The sequence below is a fragment of the Taeniopygia guttata genome, chromosome 1A, assembly GCF_048771995.1.
Source record: "Taeniopygia guttata chromosome 1A, bTaeGut7.mat, whole genome shotgun sequence".
NCBI lineage: Eukaryota > Metazoa > Chordata > Aves > Passeriformes > Estrildidae > Taeniopygia > Taeniopygia guttata.
Window position 1 is genome coordinate 70,733,549 of NC_133025.1, and position 19,584 is coordinate 70,753,132.

At 36.0% G+C, this 19,584-nt stretch overlaps 1 protein-coding gene across 9 annotated transcripts in view; it reads right to left on the minus strand.

Annotated features, from left to right (window-relative positions):
* CCDC91 (coiled-coil domain containing 91) overlaps nt 1-19,584 on the minus strand; it is a 108,317-nt gene that overhangs the window by 13,442 nt on the left and 75,291 nt on the right. For 5 of the 9 annotated variants that reach the window (XM_072923917.1, XM_072923916.1, XM_072923915.1 and 2 more), the window contains 2 exons: nt 11,877-11,990; nt 238-348 (listed from right to left, as the gene is read on the minus strand). The exons of 1 other annotated variant lie outside the window; for it this stretch is intronic. In XM_072923917.1, the coding sequence (XP_072780018.1) occupies nt 238-348; nt 11,877-11,990 (225 nt within the window). The remainder of the gene's footprint in view (nt 1-237; nt 349-11,876; nt 11,991-19,584) is intronic. 3 more of the 9 variants (XM_072923919.1, XM_002198323.7, XM_072923922.1) reach the window with 1 other exon arrangement.

A 19,584-nucleotide genomic window follows, 5' to 3' on the forward strand; every position in this document is an offset into this window, starting at 1 on the left:
CGTCCACAGACAAGAGTCACAAGTTGCACTAAAAATGGTTAATCCCACACACCTAATCAAGAATTTTGATTTTTTTTTTTCTACTCAATAGCAAAAGGTATTTTGAGAAAGTCATACAGAACACAAAACAACCAATCTTCAAACAGATGATCTGGTTACAATTCTCACATTTCCAGAACTACACCATGAAATTCTAATACTGAGGGATGAATCAAAAATAACACAGGAGAGCCTCACTTGCAGGGGGCCAGAGGTGTGTAAGGATGCCTCGCTTCCTCCTGTCACAGCCAGCCTTCCTAATGAACAACAGAGACATTTGGGAGCCTCCTCTTCCTTCTTACCAAATACCTGCAGAATAGAAGGACCATGGATGACATATCTTGCCCTTCCCTGGACCTCAGGTGTTGCCTAATCACTTGACGATGAGAAAACCACACTGCTCTCCACTGATAGACAGATCTATCTAGATCTGGGTGATGTTAGTACAGTGCACACTGCAAGTCTTTATTCCTATGAATACTCTGTATCCACAGAGCCAGCTGAATAATTATGTGTTTGCAGAGGAAATCCAAAGTTACTCTTACAGTAATTAAGATGATATACATTGGATCAAAAACACAGTACATCTCAATCACAAGAGTAGCTTTGAAATAGTGGAGAATCCAGTCATCTCACTGCTGAACATTATAATTCATCCTGTTATTTTTTAGTCTTTTTGGCTTTGATAGCACAATATTTTCTCATCAATAATACCACGTGATTTCCGTGTTTCAGCTGGAATCTCGATTGACTAAAGAGTACAGGCATAATCTCAGTCTTTGCAGATTTATACACTGTGGCACAAAAGGATATATGAAACAGTTTAACTTCAGAAAATAATTTTAAACTCTGGCAATTTTACACTGAAGTAATTGCAGAAAACCCTACAATAGGCTATGTATGTAGTTTCAACTAAATAGCTTTCATCAGCATAAATGATCATTCAAAGAGTTTGTAAATTATAATTTTGGTTATTTAAAAATTTTCTTTGTATTTCAATGAAACTAAGTAGCAGAGAATTGTATTTTCCCCCCTTTTCCAATTGTTAAAGACAGAGAACTATAATTTCCAGAAAAATAAAAAAATTCTTGAATGTATGATGTTTTGCTACTGAAAAGTGGCAGAAAAATGCCAAAATGTTCTCTGAAGAAAAATGCCTGATAGGATCAATCAATAGAAACACTACATTCCTCCACAGGAGACTATAATTTCCTTTTAATATTTGGAAACAATAATTTCAAAGCTTATAGAGACCTAAAAGTTCGGGAAGAAATGTCAGGATCACTTTTGTATCCCCTGCAGATACATCACACTGCTTCAGGATCCTTAGCCACAGAGGAGAAAAGGAGAGCCAGGCACACCAAACTCATCTTACACTACAACTTCCCATAAATCCCTGGCTTAATCCTTTGGATTTATACTGCTTTTTAAGTGGGGTAAAGGGGCAGTGTGAAAATGGTCCTAAAGCATCAATGTAAATGTTTATTTAATCCTATTAAATCCACAAAACAGCCCCGCTGAAGGAGGAGAAACTGAGCTAAGGAACTCTCAGTGACACCATCACAAAAGTCTCTCTTGGCACTGACCTGTTTGTCACAAGTTCACCCTGGGCATGGCACAGATGTCCTGACATCAGGTGGATTCAGGACATCACCAATGGGTCCCCTATGATGCATTGGATGGTGGTGTGCTCTGCAGTAACACCAAGTTTTTCACTGGTAACCTGCAGCAGCTAGGTTATTAAAATAGCTGATGCAGAAAGAGAAGACAGGTCTAAATATTTTTCAATGCCACTTTGTTGCATCACACAGAACTTTATGTTCCCCAAACATGACACTGAATTCAGCCAAAAATGATACAACTTCATTGCTTTTCTTTAGAAGTCAGAAAAAGGGGGAAAAGTTGAAAGAAAAATACTCAAGGTGACACCACACTTTAAAAACTGGGAAACTGGTCTGTTAAAATGTGTTGGTGGTAACATTTAGGGTTTGGACTCCAATTAATGGGGCCCCAGGGAAAACATAAACACCCTTTCTGAAATTAAATCTTTGAGTTTGCCCACCGCAGTCTTGTTTTCAGCTTCATCTGCTGGCATGTCAGCCTGCAATTGAGGCCTTGCATCAAATGCCAAGCCAAACATTCAGCAACAAGAATGGTAATGACACCCTATTTTGTGCTAAGGCACATTAAAATATAGCGAGTATTATTTAAAAAAAAAAGGCAAAAAAATCATTCATTTGAGATTAATAACATAAAAGAAACTGACTTTCGTAACCTCTCTCACTTGCACTTGTCTTCAAATAATAAATCTTCAGAGGAAAGCTGTGCCTGACTCTTGAAATCAAGCACACTTGCAAAACAGTAACACATATCAAAGTTCCGATAATAACTGCCTAAGGGCAATAAACTTTACCTACAAGAATTCAAAACTAAATTCCCTGGTTTTGATACACGATTTTGCAAGTGGCTTAACACGAACAGATCAATAAATTGAAGTCACTAATTTGTAATGTAAGTTTCCCAGGTGGGAGCCTTCCTATTCACAGGGATGTGACATACCAATATCAGAACTCTGTTACTGGAACACCTACCAGCAACTCTTAAAGTTATCACTTGTGTTCCCACATTCTTTTCCTAAACACTGTATTCAAGGTGAGGGTGTGTTGCTCAGGCTATTAGTTTTTCCCTGTCTCTCTCTCCCAAATCTCCAGCCTTCTGTAATCCCTCCACTTAGATGGATTTAGAGTTAGGGATGCAATGAAAGATACAGCCCCTGTTCCAGGTAAGGGATTGGGATCTCTTGCCTGAGAAGGGAATAGTCAGCCCTGCCTACCCTAATCCCAGCTTCTGTGATGTCTCATGATGCATAGGAACTACCCCTTGTATGGGAAATACTGCAGTCTGGATCTACATGGGATGTATGGAGTTTCTAATATAAACACTGCTAAGACATCAATCCCTGATGTGAAACTGGGTTGAAAATCGGTCTCAGAGAGCAGACTGTACCCATGACTTAAACCAGGATTAACAATAATTTACCTGCCATGGGTAGGGAACTTGAAGAAGCTGCCAATTTACCAAGGAGACAGAGGAAAGAGTGCACCAGGAATTGGTACAGGGACTTATTCCACCACTAATACACAATGTTAACTTGCATAATATAAGATACAACATAGTCTGGACTGAAAACCCAATAAATGAAGTGAATTCCAAGCTTTATCTTTAAAATCAGTCCCTCAATGTGAATAACAAAGTGAGACCAAGCAGGTGTCAATTCATGGCCTAATCAGCAGCACTGTGTAGGAACCCTGCACTGTTATTTGCAGACTGCATGGATTTCTTTAATCAGAGGGTGGTGAGACACTGGAGCAGGCTGTCCAGAGAATCTGTGGATGCTCCATGCCTGGAAGTGTTCAAGGCAGGGCTGGATGGTGCCCAGGGTCATCTAGTGGGAGGTGTCCCTGCCCATGGTGGGGGGTTGGAACCCAACATGACCTTCCAGGTCCCTTCCAAACCATTGTGATTCAGGTCTGAAAGCAGCAGATTTCTGTGTTTGTTGTACCTCCCCTGGAGTAAGGAATTAGAAAGAGGGCAGAGTGCTGGATCCTTATTATTCTTCTAAGATAGAGCCAAAAATGGTTGCAGCAGACACTTTTTAACCATGCAAGCACATCAGTCTTCAATAGAATCACATCAGCACTCCTGCTGGAATCATAAAGTCAACCATAAATTAAAAAAAACTGAATATTTGATGTAATAACCTGCATTAACTACACCAGTCTAGTTACTGAAGTTAATGTAGTACTACATGGGAACAGTTCTTTTCTGTTGAAGATATTTTTAGGTAATTTAGAAGCCTTTCAAAGCAATAATTTCACATTCATATAGAGTACTTTTCTTAAAGGCAGGTATAGGGGTTTCTTATTTTATTTCCACTCATTATCATGTCAGTTGTGTAACTCTCTACTTTATTAGAAATAAAATAATTGAGCAAATTTACTTAAAAGAAAATAAATGCTGGCTGTGCACAGTTGAAAAAAATTAGGCAATATAAGAAAAGCAAAAGCAGTAATTTCTAATCCAAATGAGATTAGCACCCAAAGAATCTGAGCTCTTGGGTTTAAAGCTACATTAGGATTCACATTTCAAGAGGAAATTTTGTGGAGTTGCAATGGTTACTGTCAGTAGATGTATCATAAAAGGAGCTACCATCATACATGGAAGCACAGAGAGGAAAGCAAAGGTGCAGTCAGCAACAGAAGGTCAAGGATTTCTCATCCAAATAGAGATGTTACCCATATAATGAAAGTCTAGAAAGCATACAATTCAATAACTTCAGGAAAGACAAAATATAGATAACCAGTAGTTGAACTCCATGTCAATTCTTAGTTGGACAGAAAGCCAAACTGCTTTTTAAATCGCTTTTTAATTTTAAAAATTTGCTTTGATTGTAGTTAGGACAATAAACATGATGACTAGTGTATGGCTAAGATGAAAATGGGTCCAGCCTCCTGACACTTCCTCAGTGGCAGAAACACCAATTACGCATAGAGATTTTTCTACAAGGATAAAGTCACCTTTGAAAGTAGGAAATTAAAAATCAATACCAAGAAAAAAAAAAGGTATTTTTTTTCAGTCTGATAAGAGGGGCCAATAAGCCACAGTTATTTCCAATTAAACTGATTTTTGAAGGTGTTTTCTGGTAGTAATATTGTTTTCAAATCCTTTTTTACAATCATAGCCAGTTTCAGCCATCAGACAGACATCTTATTTCTATTCTGCAGAGAACTTCCTCATTAGTTTGATCTAATTCTTACTACAAAAAGGTTTATAAATTACAAGGTCTTTATATGATATTGATATATGATTATATGACCTATATAATAACTAAGGTGTTTATGCCAATATTGTAAAGAGCTGAAAGGTTATTTCAACTCCAGCACTTCAAATGTACAGGAAGAGCTTTTAGTCAGGTTTGTTTGAGAAAAACTTAAGAAAATACACCATTTTCTGTGATGGTTCCAATGGATGAATAACAGAGTAACTATGAAGAGGTGCAAATATCTTCTCGTAAGGTCAGATTTCAGGAGTGAATTATAGACAATTCCTCAGACAATTTGAAAACTCAAATGAATTTGCAGCAGCCTCTTCTCAACAAGGCAGATAAATCTTATCAAATTTGAGCTTCATGCATTCTTTTTCAGTCTTTACTTAAATAACTAAATGTAAGACATTAGGTCTCATCATAAAATCTTCTCTTAAAATATCAAAGAATGAGGAAATGACACAGAAAATACTTCACATTTTAAGGAAAAAAATCTACATAGATAACAGGGGTTATAGCAATTGTAAAATATATCACCTTCCACAATCTGTATTGGTAAAGGTGTTTTCACAATATATTTCTATGGGCTTTGCTGCTAAACTACAAAATCAAACATAAAACCCCCAAGAAGTTCTGAAAGTGCATTCACGATAAATCAGATCTGCATGAATATATTTAATTATGAAACATAGCACATACCACTTAAAAATCCCTGCAATGGGATTTTGTGCCATAACCAGCCCCAAAAGTCAGTGTATATGTTAGAAACCTACTCAAAAGGTGGAAACAAAGGTCTACTTGTTTCCTTCAGACAAAATAAGCATACAAAATACACCCTATAAATACAGTATGCTATTAGAAATAACCCTGAAAAACAAGGATAACCATGGAGGAAAATAGCAGTTTTAATCTGATTTACTGTCAGATAATGTCAGATATGTCCTGCTGTCTTGGATATAACTTGATCACTATTTTTCTTCCCTTCAAAAGCATTGTGACTACACTGCATCTGTGCACACAATGAAATGCACAATTCCCCTTTCAAGTAGTAAATACTTGTTGCACTGCAGAATAATCCCACTGAAAGTGGGAAAAGGTATGACTTGCTTTTGCCTGGAATAAGTTAACCTTCTATAAAGGTGTTTTATAAGGGTAAAATAGCATTTTCCATATATTTCAAGTCATTTTCAGAAAAGAGCAAAAATAATTCTAGTTCTTCTGGTTATGTGGCAAAAAGCCAAGCTGCCTGTTGTAGCACATCCCACACATCCCTGGGATGAGCCTGGAATTCTGTTTTCCAAAAGTACCTGTATTATTACCAAACTAAAGGGGTAATTCCTCTATGCAAAATCAGAAGAGAAACTTGTTGTTTTTTTTTTTTGTTTTGTTTTTTTTTTCTTTCCTGTGAGACAGACATGGCTTATAGCAGCTTGCCAGTGATTCTTAAATATAAATACTGGGGTTGAAATAGGCCCTTTTTTCTGTAATATCAGAAAAAATTATCTAATACAAAACCCTCAAAAGTATCTCTTGGGCTATTCTCAATTCTGCAGTATTTTGGTAAACATTAGTCAGAGAAATGTTTAGTTCTGTTTTCTTTTAAAGGTTATGAGGCACAGCTGCACAAATCATATGGGAACACACAGTAGTACAGAGAGTTTTGTTATAATGGTGACATCTCTGCTCTCAGACTCTGACCCTTAAATCAGGAAGGGAGTGCATTTATGGTAAGTGTCTGAAGGCCAGGGAAAGAGGGGCTGCATTAAAAACAAATCTGTCATTCCAGTGATTACTCAAGCCCTAACATATAGTTTTTTTCCTGACAGGCCAAAATATGTCCTATAAAGCCAACAAAAACCGTGTACAATTAGCAGACAAAAGGCAACTGATTAATATCCTCAGCTTTGCTGTCAAAAAGCAAGCAGTAGATTTTCCTGAGGGGAGATGAATGTCAGTGTAAATAGGAAAAATTATAATTTGCTTGTTGGCTAGCTACTCACCTCATGAAGTGAAACTTTGTGATTTAGAGAATTTCTTTAAATAACCTATTCAGCACAAGCTTTATTTGGTAGAATACTTTTCCTCTTGTAACTTACACTCTCCTTTGTATACCAACTTCAATAACTATTTTTTTTCTCTATACAGCTTATGGTCACAAAAATTAATTAGGCACAAAACTACTAGAACACTTGTTTTTTTGGCTGCTATAAATACATAATAAATAAGACATATTGAATTAATATTTTTAAGCATTCAATTGGAGTGAGTAGGCAGTAAATTACTGAACTATGACATTTATAAACAACTTGCAACCTGCAGCACAGGCAGAATACTTGAATATTATAACAGAATACTTTTGTAAACTTCTATTATACAAGACTTCCTAACATTTGTGTGATTTTAGAATTAACAAGGCTTAGTTTTTAACAAAAGGTTTTGTTGAACGTTTTTAACATTTGCAGATTATGTTCAAGAAACCAGAACACTGTCCAAGTATGAAAAAATAAGAAGCAGAGCAAAGAATTTCCTGACTTTTCTAACAACAAATAATTGGATATAGATCTTAGTTTGAAGTACAGCAGTGACCAATCAATTGCCTTGATCTCAGAATTTTTATGAGACATCTGGAAATATAAAGCCCCACCAGAATTCTCTGGGTGACATTCTGGTATGTATAGATGTCCCCTGGCAAACTAACACACTTGCTTAAGTCAGTATTACATAGCTTTCAACATTTTCATTCAGTTATTAAAAAAAAAAAAATTATAAAGTTTGTTTGTGTCTTTTACTCCCTATCTGCAAGTTAATTTAAAAACAAAATCTCAGCCAGTCATATAAAATGTAAATATATTTCCAGAATTGTCTTCATAGAACAGCAGGAATTACAGAAAACTACACAACATCTGTAGGTTCACAGTCTGAATGCAAAGAAAAGGCCAACACACAGCCTCAAAATAAGATTAAGAAGCAAGGAGATTAATATACAGCAATACCGATATTATTTTATTCAGATATTGCTTATCTGCTATTTTACTATTTATTTTCAAGCTTATTCTCAGTTCAGAGATGAAGCATTACTGTCGTAAGTCAGCTGGCTTGGCTTCTCTCAGACCAGTGGATTCTGAAAATTCACCTTATTACCTTAAAGCAATTCTTGCCTTTCACTCTTCAGCTCCCTGGACCATCAGGTGCAGGCAGCACCTCCTTCACCTCTTGGACCAGTGAGAGGAGACAAAGTGCAAGCAAAGGATGAGGGAAAAACTGTGATCTGCACCCCAACTTATACAGGGAATGATCACACTTCTCCTTTGCTCACATATCTGGAATGCTTGCAACACACCTCCAGAATTTCAGTCCACCTTGGAACTGCATTGTGTTCAGGAGCAAACAACAAATGTGAAAGTTCCTTGGAGCTCTTACAAACTACACTTCGGGAAAAGCTTTGTTTGTATCCACTTACTTTAGCATCAGCCAGCTGAAGCAAACTATTTAATAAATGGGCCAAAACCCCATGTGAAGTCCATAAAAAGTGGAGCAGGGATAGGCCCAGACTGTCTTAATACTCCTAACAGAGCAGCATATACCCATTAATCAGATTTTAGCCAAAAATATTGCAAAAGATATGCAGTTGTACAGGTCAGGTAAGGGCACTACTATCCTTCTGTTGTGTAGCCCAGGGATCGGGGTTTGGGAGCTCTAATCCTAAATCAGAATTTACAGGACATTAAGCTCTACTCCTTGCTGTCTTGCCCAGGTAACAAACACAAAGGTGGATGTATACACCTATACGTGAGAGCCTATGTACAGACATGTACATATATTCCACCACATTAGCAAGATGTTTGAGCAGAATAAAACCATTAATCCTTAAAAAACCCCCAGAGCTGTACTACCTCATCTAAGGGAATACCTCCACAAGCGTTCAGTATAAAGACAAACACTAGAATTTTTAAATAATTAATGCAAAAAACTGACAAACACTTCCTGCTCACTAAGGCAGGCACAGGCTGAGGGGCTGGAATGTGACAATTAGGGCATCTCGGGACAATGAATGTGCTGGGGCTCCTCACAGAGCTGGATGCTTCCAGAGCACTCAGGCGATCAGAAACCACAGTGCAGGGCCAGAGGTAACAGGATGGTGAACATCAGGCAACAAAAGACAATACTGATAAATAGGTCTGTGAATCTTGAGCTTTCATCAAAACAGATGGACTTTGGATACTCAAGGACAAGTGCTTCTTTTCTCAATTCTAACTGAACTGAAAGATTTTTCTTTCCTCTACGTTTGTGTCTCAGATAGAGCTCCATGGCACATGATATGCACTGAATCCAAACCAAAGAGAACGTTTATTTGCATGACAGGAGTGAAAGCATTGCTGAGGTAGGGCTTGCCATTTAGCCCTACCTCAGTGTCTTTTTATCCGTGTGCAACCCTTCACCTCTCTCCCCTCATTGTCCACCCCACCAGCAATAAGTTGAAGCATTGTTTTGCCTTCTTGATATTTATTGCAGATGAAGGCAAAGCAGGACTACACAGTCATGTATACCTTCAAGCAATTAACAAAGATAACTTTCTGGACATAATGTGTATGGACCTTTAGTGGGGAAAACAATTCAGGTTAACATGCATTTGAATTTGACTCAGATGGATTCTTCAAAGTGTTACAAATGTTGAAATAAATCTCTACGAGCCTGGTAGAGATGAAAAATGTCTTTGAACAGACAAGACAGCCTGACTTCAGTCCAGTTTTGATGCCTTCTTTGGCATGGTGGTGGTTATGAGATAATCATGAAATAACAAAGAGTTAAATTCCTGATTGAAATTTCCTTCACATCTTAGATATCCACAGTTCTTAAGATGTTAACTGTGGCAACATTAAAAAGTCCCCATTTTTCTATATAAAAATCTTCATTTATTATAGAACAGAGAAAATAAAACTAAGATTGCAGTATATAGTTAGAACTGCTTCCAACATTGTGCTATATATCTGTTAAAACCTGGGCTCATATGGCATAATTACTCAACATGCCACACATCTTCATTTGTTGTATGAAAATATCTGTTTCAATCACAGTTTTGGTTTTTTTTTTTTTTTTCCCTTATTTTTTAGCTTTAGTGTTCATTTTTTGAAGGTGGAAAGACATGCCAATAAATTCTCCCCTAGGTTTGGTGACTTTTTTGGCTTCAATATAGAGGAAGTTACATTTATTCTTATCAGCATTTTAGCATCATGATATTGTTGCTTTTTGTTAAGCAACTTTCTACTAATTCAAATAATCCCCTGCTAACCAAGTACAAAACTGCTGTGCCCATGGTTTGAAGGGTTCTACAAACAGATTTTCAAAACAATCATGACACAGAGTGCCCACTACCTTTGCAAGTTTGTACCTGAGATGCCTGTGGCAATCAAAAAAACCCAAAAACCTCTCCAAATCTTAGAGAAGGCATTTTCCCTGAGTTCTTTCCAGGAATTCCTTACATAAGCTGCTATTACTTAGCACAGTCCACAAAGTATATTTATACTCTTACAAGTGTATGAGTTTTGACCATTTCGTCTACCTCTTATGTAATCATATAAAAGCTACTATGCTATTTGGAGTTAAGCAAGTCTTTCCCTTCCAACCTGAATACAGGCAGTTTTTATAAATCTTATGCCAGAAAAATCTAGTTCTCCTTATGTATGATTTTTTAAAAAATTAATGGATATGTGTCAACTGATCAAAAAGAGAAAAAGGTTGGCTGAAATAATTGAATATGCTCTATGGAATGAAAGGATTTTATGCTCCTACAAGATAAACCAAAGATTTTGTTTCTTTGAAGGTGATATTTTCATATACATCTGCACTGGATGCCCTATTGACCCATTTATTTATGACACTTATGATAAGTTACGGTAAGTTACAATAAGTTATTTTAACAGTAGACCTACTTTCACCTTCCCCACAGCTTATCCTTCATAAACAACTGACTTCAGATATGCTCAGACATCCTTATGGATCATGTTTTGAACTGGATTCTCTTTCCAAATCAAATAAATCCTGCTAAAAGGAAATGTCTCCATACACAGCAAAATGGAAGGAACTCACCCAACTGCAATCTTAACTACTAGCACAGTGAAACTTCTGAAGGTAAATCCTATTTCCCATAGTATTATTTAACCTATAAAATCAGGGAATATAGAAGCAGAGGCCAAACTCATTATTTCTACTTCCTTCTCAGGACAACATTCCCCATTAGATGCAAGCTGAGTGATTTTGTTTATTGAGAATACTGAAATTTGAGCTCAGGCTGCTACTGCCATATGAAATAGGTTTCTAAAAATTATTTTTTGCTTATGTTTTTATAAAGAGCTTCAAAGGGGAGAAATGTTTTATTTTTTTCTTCTCCTACTGAAAGCAAATCAAAGTCCCTTGAGCTACATTTTACTGTTTATACACAAGCATTAAATTGCCAGGTTATAGCATGAGTAGAACATCTGAAAACAACTTTCAGAACATTGCAACATTTCATAACAAGACCAATGCACTGACTATAAATCACACTTAATAGAATACCAGTACATTTACAGGTTCTCAGATAATATGGGTTGAGAGGAAAAAAACTAATGGCCTTTGTGTGCATAAAAACTGCCCAATAAAGATAATTTGTGAACATAAAACAGCACCTGTTATTTGTACTGAAATGTTTTCTATGATCTGAGCTCAGATCATAATTTAAATCTGATAGACAGCATTTATGCCCCATCTTTATGTTACTTTATGTAATAAGAAATGCTATAAATTTTAACTGAACAATTAATGTATGCTTTTCAGCTTGTGATGGACTTGAAAGTCTACCAATATATAGGAAGAAAGGTATCATAATAACAAATTGTTCAAAAAGAATGTGTGAAAGATCCAAAACCTAACTCCTAATTCTGTTTTCCTGTGAATTTTAAGAGAGGTTTGAGGTTTAGCAAACTTTATCAATTTCTCAGTTCATGATGAAACCCATTATCCACTGATAACTCACCCTCTTCTGCTCTTTAATGTATTCCATCAGTTCCTCTGTTGTCCTTTTTACTGCTTCTTCGATTGCCTTTTCACTTTGTTTCTGCTCCTCCATTATTGCTTCCTTGACAATTTCCTTTCCAAAAGAAAAGCATGTAAGTGTATATGAAAAAAAAAAAAAATCACAAATGTGATAAAAGGTCAATCCTTTTCCTCCTGCTAAATTTCAATTGCCTCTACGCTCTTTTTCCAGTTATAGTTATCCTAAATGTATGCAGTATCTTTATAAAAATTGATAAAGGCAGGTAAAAGGGTAAATAAGAGAGAGAAAAAAAGAGAGAAATTATCACTTTAAAGCTATGTTAATAGAAATACAATGTTCCCTGAGAGCAGAAAATAATAAAGCAATTCAGGTTTTACCTTCCATCAGGAGCAGAGATGGCAGGGATTTACCAGTTGCTGTTATCAGGCCAGACCACTTCAGTTGGAAGAGACCTACAAGATCATCTGCTCCAGCTGCTTAAGCCCTTCAGGGCTGCCCAAGAATTAACTTACTAAGGGATTCTCCAAAAGCCTCTGAAACACTGACAGTCTTAGGGCATGACCAGCTTTCTGGAAGCCTCTCCCAGTGTCTGACCACCCTCTTTCAAAGAAGAGCTTCACAATGTCCAGTCTGAACCTCCCTTGATGCACTTTAGAGCCATTTCCACAACATCAAAGCCGGTTTTTAACATGTGATACAGATTATCAAAGCTTTGTGTAAACTTCTACAAAAAGTTGTCAAAATCGTTAATTTGCTTCTAAGCTTTAGGAATTGCCAGGGACATTCTGTACACAGCAGTAAAAAGCAGCAAAGATACTCCCCTAAATTAGCATTACTGTACATCAAATGCATTACAGTAGAGAAAGCCAGGAACAACTTCTTAAAACATCCCTATCACCTGCAGTATTTGGTTAAGGAAACAAATTGCTGGGCTAAAGTCACTGTCCCTAAACTGAAATCCCAGCTTCCCAATGCCACTCATGGAATAAGTAATGACATTATTAATCCAAGTGTTCTGTTTCCAAGATTCAGGAGAACAAAATGACAAGACTCAGATTCCTATAAATCCTGAAAATGTAACACTTTCAAAAAGCAAGAAAAGCACCCAGTAAAAGTAATCACACGATCTTAAATGATTTTTCAGGGGAAGATGCAGAGTACCTCAGAAATCAGGGAGAAATTGGCAATTCCTATGCATTTGTTCTAAACATTCCAAATTGGAAAAAACAGAAACACTAGCGGTGCCCCTGAAGAATTAAGCAGGAAATGGAAAAAACCTCAGTGGTTCAAATAGGAACACAACATGACTTCTAGTGCATTTTATTCACATACATGATTTATGATTTTTTTTTTTTTTATTTTTAAATCAAAACTCATAGAAAATCAAAGGTAAATATAAATGAAATCCTTATTACTCTTTGCTGGTTAGACATAACACTGCATTGCTCAGAGATTTGTTTACAGGTTTACTTGACTGCAGAGCAATACAGACATTTTATGATACATATTTACAACTTGGATTTGGGGGAGTGGGGAAGGTTGGCTGGAGGACAGGTGGAGTTCTAACAGAAGATATTTATGAAGTTGCATAATTCATCTGTATATTTAAGTGTGGCATTTTACAGTATGCTATTAGTGCAAAAAATGAATAATCCACCCACTTGGATCAAACTAATTTTTTTTTAAGTCCCTTCAGTGGAAGTTATTCAACTGGAAAAGAAAGCTCTATTTCTTACCTTTAGTTGTTTGCTCTATTTCCAAAACAGAGTAGTTTCTGCAAAACTACACTTTTGCTATTTTTATAGTAGAAAAAGTCAAAAATCCCAAATTTAAAATGTGTAACTATGTAGTCCCCACTGTTCTGGAATGTAGTACACATGAAAATCATAGTTGTGAAAAGTGATTATCATTTTTTCTATTTTAATTCAGTTTACCAAAGAAAAATCCCCGGAAAAAGGTTTCTTTCACTGCAGAACTCTGGCAAAACTAACAGAAAAAGTAGGAGAAAATTACATATTACAGAATGGTGCTGTACTTATAATTATATTCTCATGCCAGTTTAATTTGTCAAAAGAACCCAAAATACTGTCTTGTGTTAGAATGGAAAAAAATCCCATAATCTATCCCACTAAACTCTTCAAAGCAAATTACAGTACTGATAAACTGCTATATCTTAATATCTAGAAAATTTTATGCCCATAAAATACTTAAAAACAATTGAAGTATGTTAAATATCCATGATATAATACTTGAAACACTACATAGTAAGTCCAAATAAGTATTTGGACTATAAAGTCCAAATAAAACCACAATCAAATTCTAAAAGTCTACGAATAAAATGCAAGGAAACACAAACCACTAGCAGTACCCTTATGGAATTGGGTACTGACATTAAAACAGTAAAAGTATAATTGGAAAGAATTCTTTTTCATTTCCGTTGGTATTGGCACAAGTCTGCAGGGCTGTGGTTAAATCACCATCCCTGGAAGTACTTAAAAAACATGTAGGTGTGGCAACTGGGGACATGAGTTAGTGGTGGCCTTGGTGGCGTGAGGTTAACAGAGAGACTCAATGATCTTGAGGGTCTTTTACAACCTAGGTGATTCTATGATTCATCTACCACATTTTAGTTAACCAAATTAAGTGCTGATGTATCTTCCCAATTTATAAACAATTCTCTGTTTCAGACACTGATCACCTCCTGATAAGCACCTGAAAATCATCTCAACACTTACTGTCACCAGACAGATCCTGTAGCCACCAAACAGGACAATCTCATGTGACAAAAAGACTCCTGCTTTAGTAGGCTTCATCCCAATGTTTGAATTTACCAGACTGCTGGCAGCTGTCCACAACATTTTTGATTTGTTGGGGTTTTTCTGTGATTATTCACAGGATGAATCATACGGATCCATTTCTCTTAGATCCGAATATCTGTTTCTCATCTGAGCTGAAATGTTATTCTGCTGACTGGATTCAGGAGAAATTAAACAGTTCCATAAAACACACAGCTTTCTTCACAGGTTATGTCTTAAAATGACAGGCCCTACAACCTCTGACAACGCTCTTGAACTGGCTGACATGGTTTGTACTGTCCCATACCTACAGTTCAAAATGGGCAAACAGAGTCCTGTGAAACAATGACACTCGAGACTATCAAAAGACAGCTTTGCTGTGATATCAATAAATGGAAACAAAACTCGTTTATCCCTTTCACTCAGTTCAGAAGTCTTCAAAGAGCAAACACTGCACAATAGTTCCCAAGTCAAGTCAACTCAGTCATATACTTTTGATCTTAATCATTGATATTAGTTTTTCCTTCTGTGACAAGAATCCTCATTTCTTTTGTATGACCTTCCACTAAGTGCTCTAGTCTAGGTACTCAGTCACTGTCTGTCTTTGCTCTGTTTCTGTTGTTAGAGTAAATTATCAACTAATATAAAGGTATTTAAATTCAAATATTACCTATTACTGTTGAACAAAGCCTTAGCTGCAGGTACATTCTCTCAGCATGTATCTACCTTTCCTTCATCTCTTTGCTCTTTCCTCTAATGCTGTATCTACCTATAGATTCTATCCTAACTTAGATTTTGGTTGCAAAGGTAAAAATCAGCCCTTATTTCATCTTTAACTAGAAAGGGTAGAGCGTTATTTGAGCCTCTTAGTGCTATTTTAGTAGACTCAAGAAAATGAAAAAAACCCGTTTCCTGTAAGAAGGTAAGGAAGAACACTCCACAAAATGGCACTTGAGGTGCACTTCCCCTCTCTCCTCCCTTTATTTTTTTTACATATTTGATCAGTGGCTGGAGTACCAAATTATAGTCACAAAGTTAGCTTTGTTACATGACTCTCTATACATGTGCTTGACATGACACCAGTTAAAAGATTAGGAATACCTAATCAAAAATGAAATAAAGATATTCAAATACTCAATTGACAAATCACAGTCATCCATGTATTAGAAATGACAACCACACAGTCAAAACATATAAATCTGTAGGAAGACAGAAAGAAAAAGCAGTGTACTCGATACATCAGAGAACTTCAGACAGTATTTAAAAAATAAAACAAGCCATATGTTGCTTTTCAATTTTATAGGAAAATTCTTTTGTCTCCACACAAGGATCAGGTGGCAGCACTAAACTTTATCTATGAAATGCAACCACAGACTGCAATGTTAGTGGTTTTTCAGAAAATAGTAAGCGTCAAATTATAATGTCTGTGGTTACAAACTACTACAATCTACTTCAGAACTCAGACATGGTTAAGGTCTGTGTGCTGTGAACTATTCCTTTTCCAGACTTTGCAAGCATATTAAAAATAAACTCATCTAATGGCAGGGATCTCTTTCCACTCGGCACTACTGAGTTGTGTCCTTCCTCACACATTCAGGATTCCACAGAATTTTCTTTTAATGTGCCTCCACAAACACTGGCCACACTAATATTTCCACAAGATGGTGGAACACCAAGAAGAAAGTAAAACTGAAAATAATGGTTTGCTACCTTCTTGAGAGAAATGTAAGCCCCCACTCCCACTGATAGCTGAACAATAAAGGGAAGAGGAATAGGAGAAGAGGCCCTTTGAAGAGCAAGTCCCTCTCCACACATATTGATAACATGTGATACCATGTTATCAATAGACTATTTAGCTGGGAATTGGGATATAGAGGAAAAAATCCCAACAACTTCTTGTATGAGTTCACAAAATACTCAACATAAAGAGCAATGTTACAACGTCCAAGCCCCTTACTGAAAAACCATTTTGTCTTCCAAAGATTAGCACTGACCTACCCAATCAAAATCCTATGGGGTCGTTAAAAAGTTATTTCTGAAATTGCATTAAAAAATATGCTACTATGCTAAGTACTTCAGAAACAGAATAAAAGGAATATTTTAAATTCTGACTCCTCCACAGGACTCTGAAAACCTTGTATAAGATGAAAAAAATAACAAGTGGACAAAGAGAGACTGATAAACATAATCGTTTGTATTCCCCTAACTGACAAAGCCCTCAAAGCTCTGTATATCACAAACACAAAGAGCTTTGAGGATAAAGAAATTAAATTTCAAGGAAGTTAAATTATTATTGACTGATGTTGAAATCCTCCCTAGTGAAAAAAAAAAAATTCATAGAAGATGGGGCAAACAATGCCAATATAGGTAAAAGTTGATCTTCTGGTAACAAATACTATAAACAGAGTGATTAATGAGGAAAAAGAGACAACAGAGTCAAAAAGCAGTTCACAGCCTATTTAACAGAGAAAGAGTGACGGAGTAAAGTGCTGGAAAGCTGCAACAGTATTTACAGCAGCATTTACAAAGGACAGAAAAAAATGCATTAATAAAAACAAAGGAAACGTGAGCTTTGAAGATTGAACTTTGTTTGAAGATTGTACCTTTCTTTTTAGATATGATATTTTATCTCCTACAGATATGATACCAAATGCATGCTGTAAACAAAAAAATATATTTACAATTAGATCTGAAACAAAACCATGAAACATTTCAGAGTAATAAGCAACAGGGTTGGTCTTGAGGGTGCAAAAAGTATTTGGAAAGTGGGAAAAGAATAAAGAAAGACTGAGAAACCTTTGAGTGATAGTGGTGCATTTATAAAGAGATATTACAGAGATTTATCAGGATTTTCATTGTATACAGAAATAGCTCACAAAGGGGCCATGGAAGAAAAAGTGAGTTAGACTTCCAAATTTCATATGAACCAAGAGGCAATCTTGCACAGAACAAATTTATTGGACAATGAAAAGACAAGACAGATATATAATCCCCATATATTTCCTCTTTTCTCCTTATTCTGTCCACCAAAAAATTCCTTCAATACCTACTCACTTGATGCATGAGAAAAAGTGAATTCGTTTTTTACAGATTACAGGGCTAAGAAAGGGCCATTTAATAGCTAATAAATCTGACTGAAAGCTAGAGTGGGAAATAACTTTTTAGAAAACCTTTTTTTTCCATCTTAGTCCTTAAAACTTTCTCAAATGCAGGGCAGTGGGGAAAAAATATTTAGACAAATAGTAATTTTCAACAAGAATTTAAAGCAAATTTTAACACTTGTAGGAAAGAAACAAAAGCCAGATCTAAACCCTTCTAAGGTTGTTTGCCTTAGAACAAAGGCAACAGCTTCATGTTCTCATTTATGTATCTTTTATTTCCTTACACATCACTGGGTATGGAAACCCTTGAGAATTTCAATACCAAATTCCTTCAGGCTTTCCAAACTACCAGCAAAAGCACTCTCTCAACTAGATGAGAACCAAACAACTTATGATAATGTAGCAGGTAAGGAGCCACTCATTCTTTAGGATTTAGGTGATCTATACATTTTTATTTTAGGATTTAGGCGTTCTATACATTTTTATTATACCTTCTAAGCAAGGGCATATGCTGATATTCATAAATCCATGGAAATTCATTAAGCACCATTTAAATAATAAATTATTTTTCAACCATCTAGATGTTTGCCAGTAAAATTGTATTAATGCTTTCTAAGACCATAGATTACAAATGTATTGCTCTGCAAAGAACACCACAACATGAACCTTCAGAAATGAGAACATACTCAACTGTCTTTAATTCTTAAAGATTTACTCAGTAAAGACCACTGAAAAGTTCATTTTTTCCCTTTTTTTCCACAAGTGTTTTAGTTAACTTCTCTTGCAAAAATATTTTTTCTTTGTATATCTCAGTATATCTCAGCTGTGGCTTGGCTGAATGAGATACCACAGCCTGAGTTTTCCTGAAATACTTTCCCGTTGGTAAGATAATTTTGCCTTACTGCTTTACCTCATGTCCAAGAGGAAGCAGAGTTTATGTCAGTTCTTTTAATAAATTAAAGGGTTTTTTTTTCCATTTCTTTCCTAAACATTTGCAGCCTTCAGAACACTTGAGCACTTGAGTTTCTAATGAATCTGCTGTGTGGATTATGGCAGAGATGAACTCAGGCTCTTTTTCCCTGGAGCATTAGGGTAAACTACACTGGATTATATACAGTATTTTAAATTTAAGCCTTCAGGAAATGACAAAGGTGATTCTTTGCTTCAAATGCCTTAGCAAAATTATTTATTTCAAGCTATGAGATGGACTTAAATTTCCAGGGCTCATCCTGCAGCCGCCAGCTTTCCTTTTACTTTTAATGAATTTATTTTAAAACAAAAATAGTGGTGCATAAATTCTCTTCTGTTTCTTTTGCTAATTCTCTTGCACATCACCATGGAGTTCACCTCCTTTGTGTAGCTGAGTATTTGGCTCTGTAAAATTATAACAACTGCCATGCAGAGAGCTCTGTGCATTATAGCTATGGGAGCTACTCTTCATTCCCCACTAATTATTAATTTAATACATCAGCTTTTGTTCCAAATTGTATGGATATCATCATCCTATATCCCCAAATAATTTTTGGACTTCAGTTTTTTCAATGAGTAAAAATAAATGTAAAGAACGATAGAGAGAATTGTCTATTGTTTTTTCAGTGTAGAGTCGTACCCCAGGAGTTTCACTGCAGTTTTGGATTCTGGGGTAAAAAGCTTCTGCCTCAGCCACACTACCTCTTATAGTTCCTCCTTATCTAGAGGATACCCACTTTTTATTGAAATAGGTGTTCTAGAAAAAAAAAATCTAGTGGAGGAATTTCACCACTCTCAACATTGACAACTACCAGATGTTAA